The following is a 26098-nucleotide window of genomic DNA, read 5'->3' as shown; positions in this document are numbered from 1 at the left end:
TCATCGCAGAGCCACTAGAGACCATTCATATAATTTAATCACAACTGAAAATCAAGCATCAACATGATCATCTAAAATTGGAGCACATATATGGTTTAATATACTAACACAGCACGAAAGCATAGTAACCCCAGTCACGTGCAAGCATAGCTCTCAGAGAAGTTAATATTACAGCCTAACAGAGACAGCTAGAGCAAGATTTACATAATGCATGCCTCCTCCCTAGTACTGGATTTCGCATAGCATACTTGTGAAAACATGCCAACACGCCCCTTCTTTCTCCGGCTACTTAACAATAAGATGCCATTGAATCGCCAAGAAATGCTGAGGTCCAAAAGCAAGGCAAAGCAACAAGGCCAGCGCAGTTTTTGCCCTTAGTGACTTGCATAAGGATGATTGCCAGCACAGCTTCATTTTGTTCGTGCAAACTGAAAAGATTTAATTCCCAGCAAAAATAAATTCAGCCAACCATGTAATTGGTCAAGTTGGTTTTTGATGGCATAAAACTACAAACTCCATAAACTTATGAGCATATCCTTTTGCCTCATTCATCAATTACTAGACAACCATAAGTCCACAACAGCAAATGAAACCAACTAATATAGGCATGCATTGGTCATCTTTAGTCACGCCTCCCATAATTATAACGAGCAGTTGGGGATTTGTCACGCTATTAGGACATATAGGTGCTCTTCATTTGAAATTTGTGAGCAAGCAGAAAAGTAACAACACTTAAAGCTCACTATTTTCCAAATAAATAATCACACAAAGAAAGAGGATGATAGTATTGGATGATTTTCATATCCCCTTTTCTGTAATAAAATCACATCCTTCAAGGTTTACTACAGATTAAAGGACATATGAACAAACTAATATTCATATAACTCATCAATCTCAAACATCAAATGTAACAGACCGACAATATTCAACCTATCTTTGCCTCAGATTCAGAAGTCAGAAGCATAATTCTTTCACAGAAGCACGGGACAAGCTTGCCCTTTTTAACTTCAAAACTTGTGTGAGCATGAGAAGTTCTCGTATAAATAGATATCTGTACAAACACATTTATAGCTTTCCAGGAGATGGGTTTTTCTTTACTTTTCTCAATGCAGCTGAAGAAACACATCCCCTTTATTCACGTGCAGTTATATTTAATTACTTTATACATCTATCTCACAAATAATTGGCCAAAAAGGGGAAAAATCCACTTTTTGCATATTTTGCTAGAACTCGGTGGACATGACAGCAAAGAAATATATTTCACAGATTCTTATCTTCAGTTTTTAGTTAATTATTGCCCCCACAAGAAAGAGGCGACTCAAATCTCAATGGCCCATGACTTAAATTCTCTACTTCCAGTAGCATGCCTTGGTGCCTTAGGCACTGAAGTGAGGCGCCAGACGTGGCCAGGATCTCTTACCACGAGAGGTGCTGCCTTCATTCAGGCACTGTCAAGCCACGGCGTTATGTGCTTTTTTCATCAGCACAAGCATATACAACTAAGGCGCCTAAATATTGCTAGCTGGAAGGGTCAAATAAAAAAACCCAACCCCAAAATATAAAAATGCGGATTGAATAATAAAGGACAACATTATTAAAGATTTCACAAAAAAAAAAGGGACAACATTAAAGGGCCTCTGATAGCTAAAACTTCCAAATTAGAATGGGAGAAAAACACGATTATATTGAGAAGCAATTGATCGAGGTAAAATCAAGCTTTAATAATTGCATTTTGACACCAGATGGAAAAGAGTAAGGAGAATTACGGTTCAGGAACTCTTGGTTAAACATTTCCAATTTATGAAACCAAAAGCAAAGTTTGTAGTAGTTAATGGCATGGTATAGTGTACTTCATGGCACACACATCACCACAAGTATCGGGGCATGCAACCCTTCCAGAGTCGAAAAGTTTAAACGGCACAGCTTTGTGCACAGCGCACATGGGATGCACCAAATGAAAATATAGCTTCAATTTTGATGCAGGTTTGTTGCCCTCTAAATTTCTACTTTTTCCTCCCTCTTCTTTTTCAAGCTTCTTTCTCTGTATTTCCTCTGTTTCAAGACATCATCTAATGTCGGTACTCTTCCTTTCTCTTGTTTCTTCTAGCTTCCTTACTTCATCTAGAAAGAACTCAAACTTTTAAATTTTCAGCAAACCCCTCTGGGTTAGCTCTTGCATGTTACAAAGGAATCAGGATGGACATCTTTTCCATCTTCCTATAACTGTTGAAATTACTTAAACTTTGTGTATGAATCTAGTTTCTGATGTTGGATAATTGTGGGAGTTATTATGTAATGTTTTGAATACAAGTTTTTACATATATAGTTATTATATTTACAGCGTATTACTATTTTGGATTATATCAAACATTTATTTGAGCCACACTTCAGTATTGCAATGCAAAACACTTTGGACATAACTCCAAGAGCCCTAAATGGCAACGTGCATTGCATGCCACAGAGAGCTGAGTTCAATATGCTGTTGCTGTGGTTAGAATGTGGTTAACCATTGCTATTAGGAATATTTTTGCCAGGAGGTCCAAAATTGTAATTCTTCCAAGAAGGTAATTATCAGTTCCATACAGGGAAATTTGTTTTTATCTTTTAGACTTTGTACAGGTTCTTTACTATGAGGTGACTGATCAATAGCATAGGAGTCCGGCTCACAGGACATTTGGCAATCAATTTCCAAAATCCTATTGAGTTAACAATATTTGCTCCACCCCATGTTACTAAGAAATGTTTTACGGGAAAAAGCACCCTTTTATTGTATTCTAGTTTCTTCAATCTCAGTTTTAAATTTTTACATCCAGTAGGAAGCAGGTAGCCTCCAAATACACTAGCATTTAAGAGATAAGAGGTCCCGATTTAATAAGCAAGGTGAAATTTAGGAAGTTGAAAGGGAAGGAATCCAAGGATCAGGACAATTGGCTGATGGTTCAGCGTTCATTGTAACACAGATGAAGTAAATTAACACACCACATGAAAGATCAAAGCCGATTACTATATGGAAAGACAAAAAAATTGAGACATTAAATTTGAATGTCTAGAAGCAAACCACAAGAAACTCTACCAGAATTCAAGAGAATTAGTTCATAGGTTACTGATTGTCATCATCTGAGACGTCTATTGGTATTGGTCCCTTGATACTGCCAGCATTGTTACCAAGAATCTCTCGGGCTGCTTTCTCAAGAAACTCTTTGGCAGCAGCTTGAACGGACTGCTTTTCCGAAGATTGAAACTTCCTCTTTTGACCACTCCGCTCCTGATTATTCATCCTTGGCCTCTCCCCTCTACTCAAACTCCTCATATTTTGCCTCTGCTCTGCACAAAATAAAGACATTCTTATCAATATCAGATCAACTTAGGTGGGACACAGATAGATGGCCCTTGAGAAAAAGACTTGACAACACACCTGGAGTAAGATCAGGCAGAGAGTGCTCAATAAAACGGGTAGCAGCCTGATGATTCAAGGTGGCAGAAGGTCGTAGTGGAGCTTCACAATCAACAACGAAATTATTCAACTAAATTCCAAAGAATAACAAGCACGGCAGAAAACAGTGCTATTGTAAACTGGAACTCTTCCAATAAAGTAGAAAGATCTAATGCATAACTTGCTTTCCATCACAAAATGGAAATTGCACCATGTTTCATTTTCATTTTGAAGTGAAGTCTCAACACACATAACAAATAAGTGCATTCTTCAAAGCAAAGAAAAAGAAACAATAATTGTACCTTTACTCAAATCTTCAATTCGACTTAGTTTGTCTTCGTATAAACTTAACCTATCCTGAGAATCAAGGTTAATTACTTTAAGCGAGCTAAAAACTTAAAGGCTGAAAGAAATCACACATAAACTTTCAAACCATGATTTAATTATCAATGGCTATACGCACAACAAAATAAGCAAGTAATAACGAGTGCTAGAGATAGTTATTGGTGATATGCTGTGGGCATGGCATGACACAGCAGCCAAAAGACACCTTTAAGGTGCTAGACCTCAAAAACACCGTTATTAAGAGACACAAAAGAGGCGCATAACCAAGTGAAATAAAGCTATGAGATAAGGGGGAAAATAGTTATAAAAAAAAATAGTAAAGGCCATTTGAATAAGGGGAAGAGGCAGTGAATGAGTTGTGAGCCTTAATTTTGCGCCGTGCACATTCTTCTTTCTTCTATCCACATCCGAGCAGCAGAAACGACTGAGGAGAAGAAAGAGATTTAGTGAATAAGTTATGAGCCTTGAACTCTTGAAGTTCCATCCCCAGTGTCCTAAAAGCTAACAGCCTAAATAAATTTTTAAAGGTGAAACTAGATTTTATTTCCTCTGGCGTTGCTCGGGTAGATTTTTTTTTCAATTATTAAATTTATACATAAGTAGTCCTAAAAGAATTATAGAAAGTACCGTAAACTATTACGTCATAAAATCTGTTATGGATAAAATGAATAGGCATATGAAATGCATAAATTCCTAAGATGAAAGAAATGAATTGAGTTTTGATAAAGAACAAAATCTAATATCAAGAATGAAAATCCAAAATTCTGTATTAATAAAGAAACATACCAAGATAAGACAAAGCCAACAACATAGTACCAAAGCATACTTTGCAAATTAAAAGGCAAAATAGTTGTAACAAATTCAATCATTGTAACGCTGTCAAAGGAAATTTCACCATAATTATTTTGCTGTTACATAGAAAAGGTAACATAAAAATATGGTGAAAAAGTGGCATAAAAAGCTGGGTTGGACTTTCCCTATGAGTTTCATAGTTTCTTATTTTATCTTATCCTTAATTCATATTTCTTGGCTTGGGCTCTACAAACCAGTTGATTCAAATTAGTAAAACACTTGAAGCATGTCTTTCACAAAGGAAAAGGCAGGCATGTCTCATGGAGTCCCACTGAATGCAGCATGTCTCATAATGTGAAAGGTCTCGGACCTAGATTGAACGTCCTCTTTGCACTGCGTCGAGCGCTTTGATAGCAGAGAAATGGCCTGTGCAGCCTCTGCTATGGTAAATGGCACATGGAGCACACCACACGACAAATTTAACTTATAATTTAGGGGATTTCATAGGTCCATTCTCAACAAAAACCTTTGAACCAACCCCTCAAAGAAATCAGTGAAGTTCTCCATTCCCAACAATTCCTCTTTCCTTCATCAGTCTTTGCATTAATCATCTCTTTCCTTCTTCTATCTCCGTAATATCTCTAAATACCTCTAATTCTTCAGTCATTCCTCTCTGTTTTATCTCTAAATATCTCTAATTCTTCAGTCATTCCTCTCTGTTTTATCTCTAAATATCTCTAATTCTTCAGTCATTCCTCTCTGCTTCCTGTTTGAATGACATGGATGAAAGCCCCAAAAAAAAAAAAATTTGCACCACTACTACGGTGGTAATATAACGTGCATCAAAATTTACAATGGAACGGTATCCCGTGATCATGGGTACAGACCTGGTAACAATTGACTAGAGCATGAAACTGGAACAATCAATTTGATTAAATCCATTATATGTAGTGCAAATGCATTGGTATAAGCAAGGTACTTACTAGCTCCGACTTGACAGGATGATCATCTGGGTGAACACCGCTGCACCTCAACTTCACTGGAGAGAAAAAGCAAAAGGTGGGGAACAACAACAGTGATAATAGTAACCATCAATTCAAGTGGAGTCATACTTGAAGTTGTAATTTGATAAAACTTAATTTAGAAAAAGAAAAATCGTTCTGATGCTCAAAAGTCAAAACCTCACTTACAAGCATACAGGGTGGAAGTGATTTTAGCGAGCAAGAACAGGGATTGAGCCCTTTGAAGAGGTGGCATTTGGGTGAGAACTTCGGGGTCTGAAAGAGACAAAAATTCGTGCAAGTGAGACTGCACTTCTTCTACGTTGGCCAAAGTCTGGTTTACTGCATCCATCACTGATTCTGGCACAGCACTGTCGTCCCTTTCAACTCCTTTCATTGTCTCTTTATGGATATTAGTGTCAGACAGGCACATTCACTGAAGAGGAGAGACGCGAAAACACATAAATTCTAGAGCGTTAAAGAGAAAGAAAATAGAAACAGTTGCTGTAGCCTCCTCTCCGTATGAGTACGGCTAGGGCTTTCAAGATTCGAACAGAACCTTACTGCCGCAGTGACGCCAAATTTGGTGACCTCTTCCCTTCTTCTCTCCGTCGAAAATACTGCTGAGGTGTGGTTCAGAGCCTGGTTTGGTGACTAACTGACTATATGCGTAAATACGAGTTACGCTTACAGCCTTATAATGACCCCAAAAAGATCAAAATTCGCCCTCTTTCTTAAGGCAAATGGGCCTTTGGCCCAATTATGTTCAAAAAATTTAACTCCAAAGGCACAAACATCCATATATTGGCGCAGGATTTTTTTTTCAAGTTTTAAAATTCAATCCAAACACACTTAAATTTATTTTTAAAAATTTGAGTTAAAAGATAACTTTAAATGCATATTGAGCCAACTAAAAGATGATATGGTTTCGACAAATTATTTTGTATACCCGAGTAATAAATACACAAAATAATCATCAATATACTGCTATCTCTTATCTTAATTATAAGAAGTAGTTGACTAATTTGAAGAAATTAAAAAAAGAAATTAAGTTAGTTATTTATACTAAATAGGTGGTCTTCTATAAAATATCTTATTAATCAAGTATGCTGACTAAAACTATAATTATTAGAAGGATTATCTTGAAAAAAATTGAGTAAATATGAGAGATAAAATAGATTGGGTTTTTATATTTAAGATCAGCATAAAAGTCAAATAGGGTTTTATATTAAAGATCGAAAGTAGTATTATATATCCAATCAATTGCCTATTCATATCCATATCTATACTAATTCATAATAAATTATACTTCTTCCTGTAGTTAATATAAAAGCTAGTTGATTAATTTGAATATATTAAAAAAGTTTGTTGAGTTAGTTATATGTAATAATTAGGTGTTATCTTTTCTAAAATATCTTTATTAATCATATATTAACTAAAACCATTATTTAATTAAATATTTAATATGTGCAATTAGTACAATGACTATTTTGAATGCATAAATAAGTACTACCTCTGATTCTAATTATAAGAGCTGGTTAACTAATTTAAGGAGATTAAGGAAGTAAGTTGAGTTAGTTATTTATTCTAAATAGATATTATTTTTCCTAAAATATTCTTGCTAATCAGGTGTATTGGCTAGAACTATTATTGTTAGAAGGACTACTTTGAAAAAATGTATAAATATGAGAAACAGAATGGATTGAACTCTTATATTTGAGACCAAAATAAAAGTCAAAGAGGGTCTTATGTTAAGGATAGGAGGTTATAACTATAAGAGTTAATTCATCTTATTTTTATACTACCTCCGTTCCTTAACATAAGACCCTCTTTAACTTTTATTTTGGTTCTAAATATAAGACCCTAATCCACTTTATCTCTTATATTTATGTATTTTTTCAAGATAGTCCTTCTAATAATAATAGTTTGATAAATACACTTGATTAGTAAGGATATTTTAGAAAAAATAACAAATATTTATTACAAATAACTAACTTAATTTTTTTTATCTCTTCAAATTAATCATTTAGTTCTTATAAATAAGATCGAGGTAGTAGTATTTTTCTGCAAGATGAAATTTTCTCCCGCTGGGTCGCCACATCCTTTTTTCTAAAAGTAATCGGAAAAAAAGGAAAATTCTAAAAAGTAAAAAGCTTATGGAAGCCAATCCTTCGCCGGGGATTATTCTGAATCGAAGTATCTATCCTCGGCTTATCGGTTCAGACTGGGGCTACCATGGCCGTTTTCCCTCCATCTTGTACATTCACGTTAGCGCATAACTGTCTTCTCTGATCTACTTCAAGGTCCTCGGTTGAGCTGTTAGTCACCATTAGATAAGTGGATTTCTTCGTGTTTTCCAAAATCCGTCTTCCCGAGTGCGTTCCATCGTCTATTATTGTTATCGTGTTTCCATGGCAATCTTCATCCTCTGCTCAAACCTGTGCTGTAGTAGTGTATCATATAATTGTCCCCTCACAGATGGTAATATCTACGTTTTTAACTATAATGGGTGGTCAAGACGGAGGAATTGCGTAAATATGAAGATTATACCCAATGGGTCTGCGAATGGGGAGAAATATGGAATAAAGCAAGGAGGCATTAGAACAAGTTCACAGAAGGTGGCCGTGGTAAATGAGAAGAGAAGAGATAAAGTGTCATCCGAAGAAGTTATGAGCGTTCTCAAGTCGATTGCGGAACCTAATTCTGCTCTTTCGTATTTTAAGTCAGTTGCCCAGTTGCCGAATTTTGTGCATACGACTGAAGCATGCAATTACATGCTTGAGTTCTTAAGGGTTCACAGGAGGATTGGGGATATGGTTTTTGTCTTCGATTTGATGCAAAAGCGGATTATCAAGAGAAATTTAAATACATATTTGATCATTTTCAAAGCTCTTTCTGTCAAAGGCGGGATTCGGCAAGCACCGTTGGCGCTCGGAAAAATGAGGAAAGCCGGATTTGTCTTGAATGCGTATTCATATAACGGATTGATTCATTTACTGCTCCAATCTGGTTCCTGTAGAGAGGCTTTGGATGTTTACAGAAGAATGGTCGCGGAAGAAATAAAGCCTAGCATGAAGACGTACTCAGCACTAATGGTAGCCTTAGGGAAGAGAAGGGATACTGGAACTGTAATGGATTTATTGGAAGAGATGGAAACGTTGGGTTTGAGGCCAAATATTTATACATATACTATATGTATTAGGGTGCTTGGGAGAGCTGGGAAAATTGATGATGCCTTCGGAATTTTGAAGAAAATGGAAGACGATGGGTGCGGACCAGATGTTGTTACTTACACAGTTCTCATTGATGCGCTTTGTGCTGCAGGGAAACTTGATGGAGCCATGGAGTTATACACTAAGATGAGAACTAGCAGCCACAAACCTGATCGAATAACATACACTACCTTAATGGACAAGCTCAGTGACTGTGGTGACTTGGTTGCAGTGAAAAAACTCTGGAGTGAGATGGAAGCTGATGGTTATGCTGCTGATGTGGTTACTTACACAATACTTATTGATGCTTTATGCAAATCTGGGAATGTTGAACAGGCTTTTGCTATGTTAGACGTCATGAGCACTAAAGGAATCTCTCCAAATCTTCATACCTACAACACACTGGTCTCTGGACTTCTGCGGCTGAGAAGGTTGGATGAGGCAATGGAGCTTTTCAACAATATGAAATCTTTGGGTGTTGAACCTACGGCCTTTACATATGTCCTTTTCATTGACTACTACGGAAAGTCTGGTGATCCGGGAAAAGCTCTTGATACCTATGAAACTATGAAAAGTAGAGGAATTGTGCCAAGTATAGTGGCCTGTAATGCTTCTTTATACAGTCTTGCTGAATTGGGTAGGATTAGAGAAGCAAAAGAAATATTCAGTGAGATTCAAAATTGTGGGCTTGCACCAGATTCGGTAACATATAATATGATGATGAAGTGCTATAGTAAAGTGGGCCAAGTAGATGAAGCCTTAAAGCTTCTAGATGAGATGATGGGCAATGGGTGTGCACCTGATGTAATTATAGTCAATTCTTTAATTGACACACTTTACAAGGCTAATCGGGTTGATGAGGCATGGGAAATGTTTGGGAGAATGAAGCATATGAAGCTTTATCCCACAGTTGTGACATACAATACTTTACTCGGAGGCTTGGGGAAAGAGGGAAAGCTTCAAAAGGCGCTTGAATTGTTTGAGAGTATGACAGAATGTGGATGCCCCCCAAACACAGTAACTTTTAACACACTCCTGGACTGCCTCTGCAAGAATGATGCGGTTGAGTTCGCCTTGAAGATGCTGTATAAGATGACAACAATGAATTGCATTCCCGATGTTCTGACTTATAACACCATCATCTATGGCCTGATCATAGAAGATAAAATTGATGATGCATTCTGGTTTTACCATCAGATGAAGAAATTTCTCTACCCTGACCAGGTAACTTTATGCACCCTCCTTCCTGGTGTTTTGAGGCTTGGGAGGATTGAGGATGCTTTTAAGGTTGTCACGGAATTCACACACAAGGTTGGTTTACAGACGGGCAGACAGTTCTGGGAAGAATTAATGGATGGTATTCTAATTCAAACCAAATTAGAAAATGCCATTTTGTTTGCTGAAAAATTGGTGCACAATTCAATTTGCCAAAATGACTCTATAGTTTTGCCACTAATCAGAGTTCTGTGTAAACAAAACAGGGCCATGGATGCTCAAAATTTATTTGACAAATTTACAAAAACCTTGGGAATTCACCCAACCTTGGAAACATATAATTGCTTGATGGATGGGCTTCTGGGATGTAATATCAATGAAAAAGCCTGGGATCTCTATGCGGAGATGAAAAATATCGGTTGTGGCCCAGATATTTTTACCTACAACTTGTTGCTTGATGTTCTAGGGAAATCTAGGAAGATCAATGAACTTTTTGAGCTGCACAAGGAGATGCTCTCAAGGGGATGCAAGCCTAATGCCGTCACTCATAATATTATCATTTCAGCGCTTGTGAAATCTAATAGCTTGAACAAAGCATTAGATCTATACTACGATCTTGTAAGTGCTGATTTCTCTCCCACTCCTTGCACGTATGGCCCTCTTATAGATGGTCTTCTGAAGGCTGGAAGGTTGGAGGAAGCAATGCAACTCTTCGAGAATATGTCAGACTATCGATGTGAGCCAAACTGTGCAATTTACAATATTCTTATTAATGGATTTGGGAAAGCAGGTAAAATTGAAACAGCTTGTGATTTGTTCAGGAGGATGGTTAAAGAAGGGATAAGGCCGGATTTGAAATCTTACACCATTCTTGTGGAGTGTCTGTGTATGGTAGGTAGAATTGATGATGCTCTACGGTACTTTGAGGAACTAAAGCTAACTGGCCTTGATCCTGACTTAGTTTCTTACAACCTTATCATCAATGGTCTTGGAAGATCGCGTAGGTTGGAGGATGCTCTTTCTCTTTTTAATGAAATGAAGAGTAGGGGCATCACTCCTGATCTTTACTCTTACAATTCACTGATTCTTAATCTGGGGATTGTTGGTATGGTTGAGCAGGCGGGAAAGATGTATGAAGAACTACTACAGGTGGGCCTTGAACCTAATGTCTTCACTTATAATGCTCTCATTCGAGGATATAGTATCTCAGGCAATTCAGACCGAGCCTTTGCCGTGTACAAGAAGATGATGGTTGGGGGATGCAGGCCCAACTCGGGAACATTTGCTCAGCTTCCTAATCAATGCTGACTAAGAGTCCCAATATCATTTGAATGATATCGCATTTAAGAAGCTTATAATTGTTTTAGTCCGGGTGATTATGACTTCGTGCCTCAAAAATCTCGGGGACTCTAGATACCAACCTGTTTATAGTTTTGTCCAAAACATTGCTTCATTCTGACAACGCCTCAACAATTTACAGTACTTGTCGATCAAATTGAATTGTGACTTGTGAGTACTGAGTATTCAACACTTGTAGAATACATCCATAACATAATGCCTTCTTCGAAAGAATAAAAGTTTTTACTTCTTTCTATTCGAACAGTAATTTTGGTCGTTGCAGGCGTACGCTCCCAATCTATGCACATGTGGCCTTCATCTTCCATACTCGGAGGAGGAACAAATTGACGCCACACGAAGACTCAAAACGACGAAGATTGTAAAAAGGTTGTAGTTTTTCATACTGACCTATAGGTATAGCCTTTTAAGTTCTTTGCTGCCATTCTTTGTGACTACATGAACAATTTGTAGAAGTGGTTAGAAATTGTCAAATAGCATGTAATTAGAGAATTGTGGAGGTGAATGGAAAATCGCAAGATTTTGAAATAATGAATTGTTAGTTGACATTGTTAGTGTAAACAGGATACTATTCGAAATATTGCGATGATTATTCACATATTGAACCCGTTTTTCGCATATTCTTACACTGTGGGCAGGAAAGTCAATCTGATGCAATATGAAGGACTAACGTTTGATACCTGCATCTGTGGATCACCCGAATGATAATACAAGTCATGTAGACAATATAAAGCATGATGCTTTTAAGAATTTAGATACTGTGAGTTTGACGAGTTTAAAGCAATTTACAATAAGTTTTATTCTCAAAATTTAATGCATAAGAAAACGAAATTATAGAGATACTCAGTCAATTCAATATTCAATATTTATTTGGCCAAAAATTCAATATAAAATATTGAAGATAAAAATTCTTACAGTAAGCATTGAAATTTATTTCCAGATTAGCGCACCATACATAAAACCCACATGTTTATTGCTAATTTGGCAAAAGTTTGCAAGGGAGCAAAATGATCATTGAAAAATAATATTTATTTGATGATTCCCCCCGGGGAATAGAAGAGAATATTTTTCATTCACTTTCAGGTTATTAAGTACAATTCAAAAATTTCATCTAAAATTGTGAAAGATACATATCATTTGAGAAATTTTAAGTGACACGGAGAGATACGTGAACATCCATGTGACTACGACAGTATATTCATAACAAAATATTTTATTTTATTCCTCTAATTTTTTACAATAAACAAGGTTTACATCAAATTCAAATGATTAAAAGTATGATTCCCCGTCAAAGCATAGATTGTACATCGTTGAAAAGAAATTCAATATTCATTGGTCATAAGTAATATCACTCGTTTTTTTTAAACTTCATTCAATACATAGAATCTTGGGTCAAAAAAAATTCAATACATAGAATCTATATCCAGTTATTACTCGATAATAATTTTTATAAAAACTAAGTGAGCATAATGATGTTTAAAAAATAATACTGTCCTGATTCTAAATATAAGATTTATTTTATAATATAATTTACACTACAAAATAAGTCTTATATTTAATATCAGAAGAATAGTTGTTTCACGAGCGTTTGATCATTCCATATATAAATTAGTGAAATATGAAATTATGAATAATATTATTTAACATAAATAAATAACACATCACCCATTATTCAGAAATATTGCAACTCATTCCTTTCACCCTATGCAATATATGAAACCCCTCTATGATTCAAATTTGTAAATGCAGAAGTCCCCCATTTATGAAAGGCCTGTGGAAGTATTCTAATTCTAATACAAATAATGCTCGACAAATCTCAGATTTGTTTGGAAAGTTCGTAAAATTCTTCAAAAACAACCTGTTAATCATAATTTGCAAAATATGATATGAATATATTAAAAAAAAATCATTTCAAAATATGTGAATAAGTGTTTTTGAGACCACCCTTAATTCCTATATATCTTGACAAAAAGCACCGTCAGTAACAAATATCTAACAAGCGTCCTTCAGGTTAAATGAATCACTTTACACGCTGCATTTCTTCAACAAAATATTGATGCCAAATTCTTGACCTGTTGCTATCTAGTACCAAAAGTTAATATTAACTAGGACAAAATTTTCCAACTCCGATTTTGGAGAGTTGCAGGTATAAAAACAAATGACAGGTTCTTCCTCGACCAAACGAAGTGTTGTTTACATTGAAAACAGAGGATTCAGACCCCCGAAGCGACCTTATCTTGCCACGATATTTTCCTCTTTCCGCTCTTGTTGTCATTTGTTGAGCAATTGTTCAGCTTCTTTTTTATGCATGGTTTCATCCACGCAACCACCTCCCTCTCCGTTTCTTCCTGCTCCACGGTCGACTGTGTTAGAGGAAGTGAATGGAAACAAAAGTCCTTATGATTCTAGTTTTTAAAGTCCAAAAATCCCTCAGTTCGGTTGTTTCTTCATTTGTTTTTGAATGCAAAACTGTACACTACTCTACTCACAAAAGATTACATGCTCATGTTATCTAGACTACTATCGGCACAAAACTGTACACTACTCTACTCACAAAAATAAATCTGATTCAACTTTGCTTGACTGTGACTTGGTTAGATAATTATAACGTTGCCTCAAGAACCTGAAAGCAGAAAGACAGAATGGAGAGTCTCAATTTATACAGAAACGAAGAAAATAGAGTAGCCATAAAAGAAATCGTTGTGTTTCATACCGAACTTCTTCTGCAAGCATCTTTCTCTTCTGCTTTTGAGTTTGCAATTTCTTTTTCTTTGAAACAAACTCCTGCCACATCGTTGTAGCTGATAATGAATTTAATCTCCTAATCTAAAATCAATGCGAACTCGAGAAGATAAAACCCCATCCAATCCTGAAGATAATCTTCCCACTTCAAGATAAAAGTCAAATAAATCTGCAGTCCAACGAGATAAGCACCGAAAATGTGCCTGTAAATACTTATAAACGTGATGCCAAACGGGCCTATAATGGAGTAAAAGAAAAAGTGTAAAATCGGGGATTTTTCAGAACCCTTCAACGTAGTCATGCAAACAACTTCAAACACAGACATAACAACTTACTTGTCCTCTCCATTATTTCGCTTAGCTGGCCTCATTTTGGGATTAAAAATGAGAACTTTTAGGAACAAAGAGCATAATATAAGCGGCGAGATAGAATATAGTACAGAACACGTACTATCAAAATCAAAAGTATACTTAAACAAATTAAAATACTACTCGAACCTTCTGCAACTCCAGAAAATCTTCCAACAAACAATGGTATTTGCGCTTAACCCTCCAATCATCGAGGGAACCGTAAAATTGATGAGAATTAACAAAACCCCTTTTCATCTCAACCTTTAATTTTGAATTTTCAACGGAAGGAGCACAATAGAAGGGTCGAAGGGCAGGGTTTCCAGTGGGAGTCGCAGGAATAAAACCGCGTTTTTTCCTGGAGTGTAAAGTCAATTATGAGTATTTGGAGGCAATTAAAGACTGAAGGATTCTGTATATGCATGTGAAAACAGAGCCCCAAGAAAGATAGAAGGAATAGCAATTAAGGGAAGCAAAGGATTGTGTTTTATGAACAGGAGGTGTGGCTGGAGGAGAATAGAAGACATACGTAAAGAGCTTTGCCTTCATTGTATCGTCGCATTGTTTTAAATTTATTTTGTTTTTCTTCGTAATGGAAAATATAGTCCAGCGGGGCCAGTTTACCATTTTAGAGAGAGAAAGGGTACTAGAAAGAGACTGGGATAGATATCATCAGGCTTGAACGCAGAAAAGGCAGAAGACTGAGCGTTCATGGGCTTGCAGTTGTAACCTTACGCGAATAAGAATGGTGATGAGATGATGACTCTTTTGTAGACAGTTCAGAAGTAAAGGGAGCCGTGAAATTACGGGAACACCCCCTTATAATTTTGGGACGTCCGTTTCGTAGCTTTCCAAAAGAGGATCCTGAATTCCAAAATTACCCCCACAAAATTAGGGATTCTCATAATCGTGATTCGTGATTTGGACTGATATCTTGGTTGGCTTCGCTTTTTTTTTTTAATTTAAATAAATAATTTTAAATATAATATCTCAATCTATTTTATTTTTTATATTTTTTTATTTTTTAAAATAATCTTTATAGTAGTTGCAAAATATTAAAAGATTCATCAAATAATAATGTTAACTAATAAATATGATTAGCAAAAATATTCTAGAAAAAATAACACATTACATCCAGTTTTGATTATAAGACTTCGTTTATAGACTACAAATAAGATCTTATTATTAAGACCTGAGATAGTATTTATTATAAATAACTAAATTAATAAACTTTTTTAATCTACTCATACTGTACCTAAGAAAGGTCAATGGCAAGAGATCCACGTATATAATTTTATTATTCTAAGCAAACAAAATTCCCTAGAAAATGGAATTTGCAATATTTCCATTATGCCTCTGAACTCTATTAAATGCCCCAAAAAGATTCATCGTTTGCTTCCAATTTCTTTCTTGCTTTCTTTCTTTTTTAGTTGAAAATTTTCCTCCAACCAATATCACCTTTTATAAAAAAAAAAAAAAAAAAAAAAAAACCCAACAGATTGTTGGGGCCAAAATTTCGAATTTTAAGTTGCGCTAGGATTGCGAGTTGGGTGCAATTAACATTATGTAGATACAAACAAACTTGTGGCCAGTTTAAATTGCACAGGGAGGACCATATCCTCTCCAAGATGTAAAAGAAAGAAGGCGGTGGAGAGGGAAAAATAATGCAATATTTTTTCTATGAATCAGAATCATCATTGTAGGTAAGGCTAGCAGGAAGAAGGAAAACGACCATCCGGACATATTCAAACCAGTGGCCTACACTGTATATATCACACTAATGAATAGCTGCACCCCAAAAGCCCCATTAAATTTTGCTTCCCTCTGGTTTTGGTTCAGATTCAGCTTGTTCGTTTGAAGTGGATTGCTCTGCCGCCACTTCAGTAGACCGGGTGGGTTTCTTGAATTGTAACAAGATCATTGTCATGTTATCACATCCCTCACCTCCAACAGTTGATGGGGCCAAACACCGATCAAGTACTCTCTCACATACGGTTGAGAGTTTCGTTTCCTGCATAAGTAGAAAATATCATGTCAATTATTTCATTAGAATATGGTGTATGCCAATGAAATCTTCACCCAAGTAACTGGACGCGCCACTAATCATAAAATCTCTTCTTCTTCTTCTTCTTCTTCTTCTTCTTTTTGTGAAAAGAATGGTGGCCACTTGTTAAATTAAGCAGAATCTTTGTCAAGAAAAACAAACTTACCGACAGAAGTTGTTCATGCACATAATCTACCAATTGCTGGCTTGATAAGCAATCCCTGAAATGATTAGAAGTAGATCCCATCACAAAAATTCAAGGACTTAGTTAACAGACCCATTGCGGGGGAAGTATAACATGAAATTGTCCAAAGCCAAATCCAGAAATCATGGGCATGCTTTGTGGATAAATGATAAGGGATGAACAAAAGTGGTAAAGGCAGCATGTAAGGGCATGAGTTGGATCTTGCCATTCATAAGATCACATCTCACTTATCCCATCCTAATATCGTTTTACCTGAATGTGATAAGACTTGTTGTTGTAAACATCTTTTATATAGTACAAGTACATAATAAATTTCCAATAAAAGCCAACATTTGAAAGCATAGGACATTAAGAAGCATACCATATTCCATCACATGCTAGCACTAAAAACTCGTCTTCATCACAAAGCTCCACCTATAAAGATGTCCATAATAAAACAATGTATCAATCATGACAGATGGATATTAAAAGTCAGACACTTAAACGTGTAGCAACGACAGTGAGTCCTAACCTATCATTTCATCGTTGATTCTACCATTACTGGAGAACAAGTTTGTTACAGATCTCTTTTTTTTTTTTTTGGTGAATAGTTTGTTACAGATCTCTGTATCAACTAGGAAATTAGCCAAAATGTATAAAGAAACAAACTTACAGTGTTTATGTCAGGATTGGCAGTCACAATTTGTTTATCAGCAGGCAGAAACTTATTTTGTTTAAATTCCATGTCACCTGCAGCAAGTGAGAACAAATTAAAATTGTAGAATAACCCACCAGCCTACTAAAATATAATCTGCATTCTCATACAGGTAACTGTGTACAGGGAAAAAGACAGACAAGTAAGCATATAACATGTATCCATAGAAATTAGAAATCTTCATTAATGCGAATTTAAACAGATCTTCATGCACAAGAACCTCCTTCGGCCTTAAAAAAAAAACCAACATAAAGGCCAAAGTAACTAAAAAGAAGAAAGTTGCCAAGCAATATAGGTGCTTATTTATTATGTCCACGAATTGCATGTCCCTGCCACTTACAGATACAGAAGGACAAGACTGCAAGAAAAATAAAAAAAGAAGGGGAATGAAAATTAGTCTTCGAAAAGTCCAATATCCGCAGGTAACCAACTACCTATAGCTCTTGCAAGATTTAAACTTCCATTAACTCGCCCTGCATGAATAAAACCACCAGCTTTTAAGATTCTTTCCTTCTCAATCTCAAGATCAGGCTTGTGGTCCCTAGATAAATTGTACGCCTGTGGTAAAGATCCAAAGTCAGACAAAATATGAATCAACAAGGATTGTAACCTTAGGAACGTTATCATACATAGTCTTCAAGAGAAATGAGACAAGAACCTTTTTTCTATTTTTTCAAGCTGAAACGAGTCCCCTGAATAATTTTTAAATTATTATATACTCCAATTTTGAGACATGGATTGGAGCCCAAAGCACAACAGTCATTCCACCAAGTCACCAATACAAATTACAGCATAGATACTTATCTGTACTTGCATATGGATATTTCCATGAAAGTAGCGACTATAATTTTTTCAGGAGCAAATAAAGAATTTCCAATCTTCAGTTACCTGACCCTTCCTGGATATCACACATCTTGAATCCCCAGCATTTGCAACAACAAGCAGGTTGTTTCTTATTACTGCAACACAGGCAGTGCTTCCTGAAGTAGGTCCAGCAAAATCAGAATGTGGTCCCTGGTTTTGACAAATAAGTTCAAATCAGAGCATATTTTTTTCTTAAAAAAATGAAAACGAAAGGAAAAATGCAGAGAAAATATTGATTTAATTGACCTGCCAAAAACCAGCTCATCTAGATAAGGAAAAATTTATTAAATTAAAAACAATATATAATTTGTTTAAAAAAAAAAAAAAAAAGAAACTTAGGGCATAAAGCCAAAAGGAAAACGTGAAGGCGTCACTCATCAAAATCTCATACATACCTCTTCAAAAGCCCAATCATCAACCTGGTCATTACCATCGCTGCTTCGTGGTGACCAGATCAATCCTTCTATCATCCCAGTAAACTTGTTTATCTTATCACCTAAGACGGCTAATTCCCTCCATCCTCTTTGACCACGCATCATCTCATCCATTCTATATGATAATAGCATAACAGTTAAAACTTTTTTTCCCAATGTTTTCACACCCAGGGCAGTGGGGAATACGTAGAAGCGTTGATGATAATCCCTCACTTAATGTTTACATTATAACCAGCAACTTAAAACTTGACATTACAAAATGCTAACTATATAATCATCATTACTCCGTTTGCTCAAGTGATTGGAACAAATCCATAGAACTTGCAGAATGAGACCAAAGTAACCTTCACGCCTTTGTGTATTGAAATGATAGTTACTGGAAGAAAAATTAGGAAATGAAATTTTCATTCAAAACAGAAGTTTGAATAGTATAACCAAAACTTAACAGCACACAGGCATGAAATATATCAGTCGCGAACTTGTGGGATAAAGAACACAGGAACCAACTGTTTAAGTCGCTAAGCAAAATAGGCCCTGTTTTTTCCTGTAACCTGAAAAAAGCTTTCTGAAGAGCTGTTCCTATATCTCCAGCTGTATATGCTTCACTTTTGACCACCTGTTGGTGAAGATATTTAGCACAAAACTTTGCAACGACCTTTCCTGAAAATTTTAGGAACAAGTGAGCATTCAAACAGCAGCAGGGACTGCAAAACACACACTATTTATGCAACCCCACCCTTCCTTTCCCAGGTATGAAAACAGTGAATTTGGAGTAAACTTTGCGCGTTCTATAGGTGAAACTAAGTGAATGGAAGATTTGACAGACAAGGACCTCATATTGCCAACAAGAAAATGGTCTTAAAAGGACAAGGACTAAACAGCTACCTGTTTGAAAAGAAGCCCCATTGAGGGGACAAAAGGGTACAAAATAGAATAGACAACGGAAGCATGGACATTATTTAGACGCCTAGCAGAAAAATCTATTTGACCCAAGAGGTGGAAACCTATAGTGTTTATTCTTAACAACGAAATATAATATTGCAATAGGGCCCTCACACATCTCAAGGATTCATTCTCCACGCACCTCAAAGTTACTCTAAGCAACAGTTTGGTACTCCATTTGAGAAATTGCTTGTATAACACGTTGGAACAACAGATAGCTAGAAAGCAGCTCAAAGGTCAACTTGGCCTATTCTTCTTCACTTTATATGGAAAGGAGAAATTTTACTGCAAGGTGAGATCAGAAGAAAGAGAAAGGGGGATGCACACAGAAGCATGGCAAGAGTGTCTTTCTTGTAAATATTCAGAGAGCTGGAAAACAATTGCTGCTTTTATTTTTCTGCATCTTAGAGGGGTGGGAGAGATCTTCTCCAGAAGGTAAATGAAGTAATACGGTAATAATATAAAAAAATCATTGTAACGTGCTTAGAAATTGCCAGTAGCAAAATATAAAAAATGGCACTCTGCTCCCAACCCAAGCAGCCAAACTGCTTCAAATCTTACCTCCATGCCCATCATAAACACCAAAAAACGAAGTGGATGCATCAAGATCTGGACATGCAGCATGCTTGCAGAAGAGAGGAGAAAAAAATCAACAGCATATTCATAGTTTAACTAAGAAGCAATGAAAATGTCACAAATTTCAGTTAACCAGGTTGAAATTTCAAAAAGAGTAGTATAATAATCATTTCTTCAGGAAAAAAAAATTCATCAAGCCCAAAATGTATTGCCCAAAATGTCCCAATTATGTTGTAAACTAAATAGTTGACCATACGATAAATTATCAGATAAGGCTGAAGACAATCCCTAGCGGACATATAGCTCAGAATAAGGGAACTTTTTAGTTTTGGTTCATCTAATAGAATTGGAAAACACACACGCGGGCATTTGTTTCTACAAGAATGGAGGTGAAGGAGTCCTGATAAAGAAACCCATACAACAACATATTAGATTTGAGGATAGAAATTTCTCCTGATTACTTTTCTGACAAATATTTCCTTGAAACCTAGCTATATGCTGAACTACTCAAGAGGGACAAGTTGAGCCATAAGCCACTTGACTAATGAAATTACTTGACAGTCAATATATACATACCAGTAGTTTAAAATTTTGGAAGGCTAATGGGAAAGAGAAAGGAGTATTGAGTAACAAACTTTATCTCCTTGCATTGCAACTAGACAAACAAATGAAAGCAATCTGGAAAAAAGTGTCAAACAGAGTTCAGACCTCGTAATTTATGTTGGTTCACACCTTATACAACCAATCCTAATTTTACTACATCTCCGCAGGTTACTTCTTATGATATAGGACATTGATCAGGCGAAGATATTCACTTCATGGGATTCAGATTCATAAGCAAACAACTATTCAGGTTATAGAATACTCACAGCATCTTCCATTGTTGCACGCCAACCTTGCATGGATGACAAACCATATCTAAGACGGTCATTCTCACCATCTTCAGAAAACTTCTCAGTTTTGGGACTGCTTAGATATATTCCCATTTCTGTCTGAATTAAAAGCGGGGGAAAATACTTTACCTTAAACAGGAAATAGATGAAAACTTGCACTGAAACAAGTAATAGAAAATAAAATCTCAACTTCATTCAATAACATGTCCCATAATCGTAAATGCTACATGGGGCAGAGAAAATTAGAATCCAACAGGCAAATCAAATTTTTTTCCCTTTAATGAATCATAATGGGACTGACATAGATCAAGCAACCTGTACGAGAGAAGTTAGGGCAAAATGCAAGGAATATTCAAGTGGTGAGAAAATGATGATTTAAAATATATATATAACTTCAGCAACAAGTGATGATCGATTTTAAGTGGAAAATATTTGAATGCATATAAAGATCAGATAACAAGACCAAATAAACGCATGTTGAGGTGTTCTCATCCTATTACAGAAGCGGCTGGCTAAGGAATGTAAGCGAGAACAAATATGGTGAGGAAACACATAATCAAGCGAGGGGGTCAAGCAACAACTAGAGGATAGGCAGATCCACCCGAGTGGTAAAAAGTGAGCATCATACCAAATACAACGAAGGAAACATACAAACCATAAATTTCGTTAATACAACTTGGATGTTGTGTTGAAGGGAAAATATCTTTTTAAAAAAAGTGATAGTTGAAGGAAAATACAAAATAACTTGGAAGTCTCGGTATAGTGTAAGGACTGATGTATAAGTCGTAGGGTTAAGGATGATAAATCCCCAAGATCACAACGGACGACACAGGGACGATCGGCGTTGCGGAACAAAACTATGCACAAAATAAAATCAAGGATAATGGTTCAAACTTTAAACACAAGGTTATAATTTTTAAACCAGATTAGCGAAAATCATATCTTCATTCAGCAAAGCGTCAGCGAGATCATTACGGAGCCATTTTACGCATCAGATGATTACCTTGATGTCAAGAATCAAAATATGATTGAAATTTCCAAAGAAAACACCCCAGTTTTAACACTTTCGGTTAATGTGAAGTAGCAGTTCATTGCTTCCAACTAAAACCTTGATTGACTTAAAGTATAAAATCTGAGACCCTGAGGTAATAGCAGGTGCTGCCACTGGTTTTGGATGAGAAAAAACGACACTCGAGGGAAGAAAAAAAAGAGAAGAGAAAGAAGTATAGTAGTCCAGATCAATCAGAACCACAAAAGGTAGACTCAAGGAAAACCCAGATGATAATCCAGCCTTTAATGAGTTAAGTTAGAAGGTTAAAAAAAATAAATAAAACTCATAGTCCATAATTCTGAGCGCACTCACTTACCGGGTAGGGCCTCTTCGGCAGAGTCGGAGATCAGCACCAAAGTGACAGCGAAAGAAAATGAAGGGGACTGGAAAATAACTCTCCTAGCAATGAAGGAAGATATTTTTATCTTAGAGAAGACGGGGAAAGTGAATGACAGAAAGTAAAGAGCTGGAGAAAACGACGGCTTTGGATAGAAAGGAAAAGGGATAGAATGAAAGGCGAATCAAGAAGCGCTACGCTACTTAGAAAAAAAAGAAGACTGCGCAGAAAAAGGGAATGAGTTGGGCCTTCGTGAATTTCCGGGTGAGTGTTCATGGAAGACGACGACACTCTGGTTCTTGGACTCTCTCCCTCTCCTTCCGACTTTTGTCTCATCCCATTCTGCATTTCGTCCGTTATTTTTCTTAGCTTTTATGATTGTCCCCCCCCCCCCCCCCGGGGCGCTTAGATTAGATGACGTATGTCCATTTTACCCAACTTGCGAGTGGCAGGTGATTGTTTTTTAAGCAAGTTGTTGTTGCCAGTTCGAAATTAGTTTTTAGGTACACAATAAAGTTAATTTAGAGAAATTTATTCATTATTTGTTAAAAAAAATTCGTCTTTGGTCCTTTACTGATGAGAAAAGGTAGTCCGGATATAAAAAAAAAAGTATGAACTTTTATTCTGAAATTAGATCACAATTTTTTAATTTTTTAATAGTGTGACTGAATTTTTTTTCTCCAACAGTGTGAATGAATTAAATTTTAATATACTAGATTGATTAATGATATAATGATTTTATATTCTACAATTTTTCTCCAACAGTATTTTTCTCGCTTTTCGCTTTTGCCCTTCTCCTAAGGTACAAATTTTTTCCTTCTCTCACTCTCTCTCTACTACTGATTTTTACTTTCTTCAGTAATTTATCGAATCAGCCATCAACCGCTACTTTAACGCTTAACTGGCACTTTATTTTTTTTCCCTCCTTTCAGTGGCAATAGTGATGGATAACATTGATATTGATAAGTTCGACCAGAAGAGGAGGGAAAAATTAATATTAATAATTAGAAGAGGAGGGAGAAATTAATATTAATAATTAGTAATAATATAAACAGGAGTTCACATCAAGATCCGGGTTGGAAAGTGGCACCTTCCTGGATTGAGAAGAAATCTTATTAAATCAATCAATGGCCATAGAATATCACATTCTTCTATAATGGGCAAGTTCTTTTTTTTTTTTTTTTTTGACCGGATATAATGGGCAAGTTCGAGTCTCGTCAAAACAGGTTTAAACTTGATTAAAAAAAGATGGTATAAGATCTTCTTCGCAATTATAAGTTATAACCATAAAGGACTCGCAAATTCACATCTGGAGAGTGACTGAGTATTTATCCAGAATAATCATTATTAATGTTGGGTTGATAACTTGTATCTTCTTATTAAGCGTAAGGTTATGGGTTCAATTTTTTATTTATTTATAATATAATGACGTGAGCTGAGATTTTAAAAAAAAAAACTGTTGATATTTACTGAGCTACAGAGTTATTTGGTCCCTTTTAATGTGAGAAAACTCAACTTGCTATAATACAATTGTCAGGGAGAAAAATGCATCATTGACACTCTAGCAACTCCTTTTTAAAAATACAGTTAGTTATTAGCGGGATATAATATAATTATGCGTGTATTCAAATGCCATTCTCAAATGAAGGATAGAACAACTTCAAATTCTTCATTCTTCAACTATACTCTATCATATTACATCTATCCTAATTATAAGACATTATTTATAAACTACAAATGATGTCTTATAATTATGATAAGAGGTAGCATATCTTATTTGTTTTTATATCATCATTTAGGAGGTGTTTGGGAAGCTAAAAATATGCTTTTTTAAAAAAAAAAAATTTCATAAATTGAGTATTTGCTTCATATAATATAAAATTATATTTAAAACTATTGTTTTATTTTTATCCAAACATCCCTTTAATCTTGAATTCACACGAGGACATGTGATAGACTGACAGTATAAAGTGTGACTAGAGAACCCTGGCAAAAATGTGCTGACTCGGCTTAAAAAAAGGAAAATGGTGTTTGGAAGCATCCAAAAGTGTTTATTAGGAGTATTTTTTTTGTAAAACGAGACAAATCACTTCTTATATTTACTTCGTACACCGTAAAAATACTTTTAAAATTATGGTTTTAATTACATTCAAACACTCCTAAAGTCATAGATCACTTCAACATTAATGCACAGCTTGGATAGTTAGCAAATTGGAAAAACATGATGCATGCGGCAGGTAAAAAAAATAGACATGTAAAACTTCAGATACTATATTCCGTCCTATATAAGATCTTATTTATAAATTATAAATAATATTTTATAATTAGGATCAGAGATAATAATAATTATTAGAAATTTAACATAAATATTTTTTTTTAAAAATAAAACCAAATGAACCTGTACACGTATAAAACCAGAGCTTGAAGGAAAAAAATCACCGAAGATCTCCTTAAAATTCAAAAAAATCTCATTGGGATGGATAATAAATTGAAGTGGAGATTCCCTGTCCGCCCTTCTCTTGGTGGTTGAAGCTTCATATTGACTCGGCAATGCTCATCAAAGCACGTACCCAATGTTGGTGTGCCCTGTAAGTGTTGCTCCTCCACCAATATCTCTTTCCATGTTGTGGTTTTAAATTTAATCTTGTATTCGCACAATATTCTGCATCGACTTTTTTGGGCAGTTTAATTTCTGACTAATATATACCCATGCAACCTTTTAAAATTGATTATTTTTAGTATTACCTCCGGTCCTAATTATAAGAGCCGGTTGACTAATTTGAGAAGATTAAGGAAGTAAGTTAAGTTAGTTATTTGTTCTAAATAGGTGTTGTCTTTTCTAAAATATCCTTGTGTATTGACTAGAACTATCATTATTAGAAAGGTTACTTTAGAAAAAAAATATATAATATGAGAGACAAAGTGGATTGGAGTCTTATATTTAGGACCAAAATAAAAGTCAAACAAGATCTTATATTAAGGACTGGAGGTAGTAATACTGATAATAATGAATCATACTGATACTGATACATAATGAAAATAGGAGGGAGTTAGAATTCATCCACCGAATATATACAAGAACTGCTGGTTAAAAAAAAAAAAAACAAGAAGAAGAAAGAATATATACAAGAACTCCTCCAACCGGCTCTTAAAAATAGTTTTTAAATTAATTAAATATATACACGCAACTTTATTTAAATGTGCTGTGATTTTATCGTTATGTTGTTTTTATAGCGAATGAATGCACGTATATCCGCTACACGCAATACCAGAGGTTATATTTATATGCTCACCGGAAAAAAAAAAGGATTATATTTATATGGTCAAGGAGAAGAAAAGAACAGAAAAGTATACACGAAAAATGTTATTTACATTATCAAAAAAGAGAAAAAAATTGTTATTTACAATTTTCACTGAGGTAAAGATTACCTTTTATAAAAGGTAAAAGCCTCATAAAAGCTAATTTTGAAAATGAAATAATTAACAAAGTGCTTTTTTTCCCCCTTCTTCTTTGCGATATTTTTGAGGGCATCAAAACATAATTGCAAACTTTGTATTAATATGCTTTATGTCAATGCTTTAAGCTTATATAAATGTGTTTGAAGTTTTATTTTA

At 35.4% G+C, this 26098-nt stretch overlaps 3 protein-coding genes across 8 annotated transcripts; 1 reads left to right on the top strand and 2 right to left on the bottom strand.

Annotated features, from left to right (window-relative positions):
• Positions 1–33: 33 nt before the first annotated feature.
• On the bottom strand, positions 34–6217 carry LOC114761845 (nuclear nucleic acid-binding protein C1D). 2 transcript variants are annotated; one of them, XM_028951290.1, is made up of 7 exons: positions 6131–6217; positions 5761–6007; positions 5554–5609; positions 3736–3790; positions 3416–3496; positions 3074–3324; positions 34–428 (listed from the first exon to the last, which is right to left on the bottom strand). In XM_028951290.1, exons 2-6 carry the CDS (start codon positions 6002–6004, stop codon positions 3101–3103), a joined length of 660 nt encoding a protein of 219 aa, XP_028807123.1. In that variant the 5' UTR covers positions 6005–6007; positions 6131–6217; the 3' UTR covers positions 34–428; positions 3074–3100. The 2 variants fall into 2 exon arrangements, with proteins under 2 accessions (XP_028807123.1, XP_028807124.1); XM_028951291.1 differs by having other exon boundaries at positions 6136–6217.
• A 1540-nt stretch (positions 6218–7757) lies between these two features.
• Positions 7758–11972, top strand: LOC114761849 (pentatricopeptide repeat-containing protein At4g31850, chloroplastic). Its single transcript, XM_028951297.1, has 2 exons — positions 7758–11507; positions 11620–11972. The coding sequence occupies exon 1, from the start codon at positions 7983–7985 to the stop codon at positions 11304–11306; it is 3324 nt and encodes a 1107-aa protein (XP_028807130.1). The 5' UTR covers positions 7758–7982; the 3' UTR covers positions 11307–11507; positions 11620–11972.
• A 4043-nt stretch (positions 11973–16015) lies between these two features.
• Positions 16016–22804, bottom strand: LOC114761837 (probable protein phosphatase 2C 60). 5 transcript variants are annotated; one of them, XM_028951277.1, is made up of 11 exons: positions 22459–22804; positions 21072–21194; positions 20188–20251; positions 19236–19344; positions 18646–18799; positions 18275–18400; positions 17821–17944; positions 17345–17421; positions 17054–17106; positions 16654–16708; positions 16016–16454 (listed from the first exon to the last, which is right to left on the bottom strand). In XM_028951277.1, the coding sequence occupies exons 2-11, from the start codon at positions 21186–21188 to the stop codon at positions 16251–16253; spliced, it is 1083 nt and encodes a 360-aa protein (XP_028807110.1). In that variant the 5' UTR covers positions 21189–21194; positions 22459–22804; the 3' UTR covers positions 16016–16250. The 5 variants fall into 5 exon arrangements, with proteins under 5 accessions (XP_028807110.1, XP_028807113.1, XP_028807112.1 ...); XM_028951280.1 differs by having other exon boundaries at positions 16251–16454; positions 21072–21190; XM_028951279.1 differs by having other exon boundaries at positions 16251–16454; positions 22463–22804.
• Between the last annotated feature and the right edge of the window lie 3294 nt (positions 22805–26098).

The sequence above is a fragment of the Neltuma alba genome, unplaced genomic scaffold (genome assembly GCF_004799145.2).
Source record: "Neltuma alba isolate B1F8T4 unplaced genomic scaffold, ASM479914v2 tig00011138_pilon, whole genome shotgun sequence".
NCBI classification, from domain to species: domain Eukaryota; kingdom Viridiplantae; phylum Streptophyta; class Magnoliopsida; order Fabales; family Fabaceae; genus Neltuma; species Neltuma alba.
The sequence above is the reverse complement of the archived record's forward strand: the minus strand, read 5'-3'. Positions and strand labels throughout refer to the sequence as shown.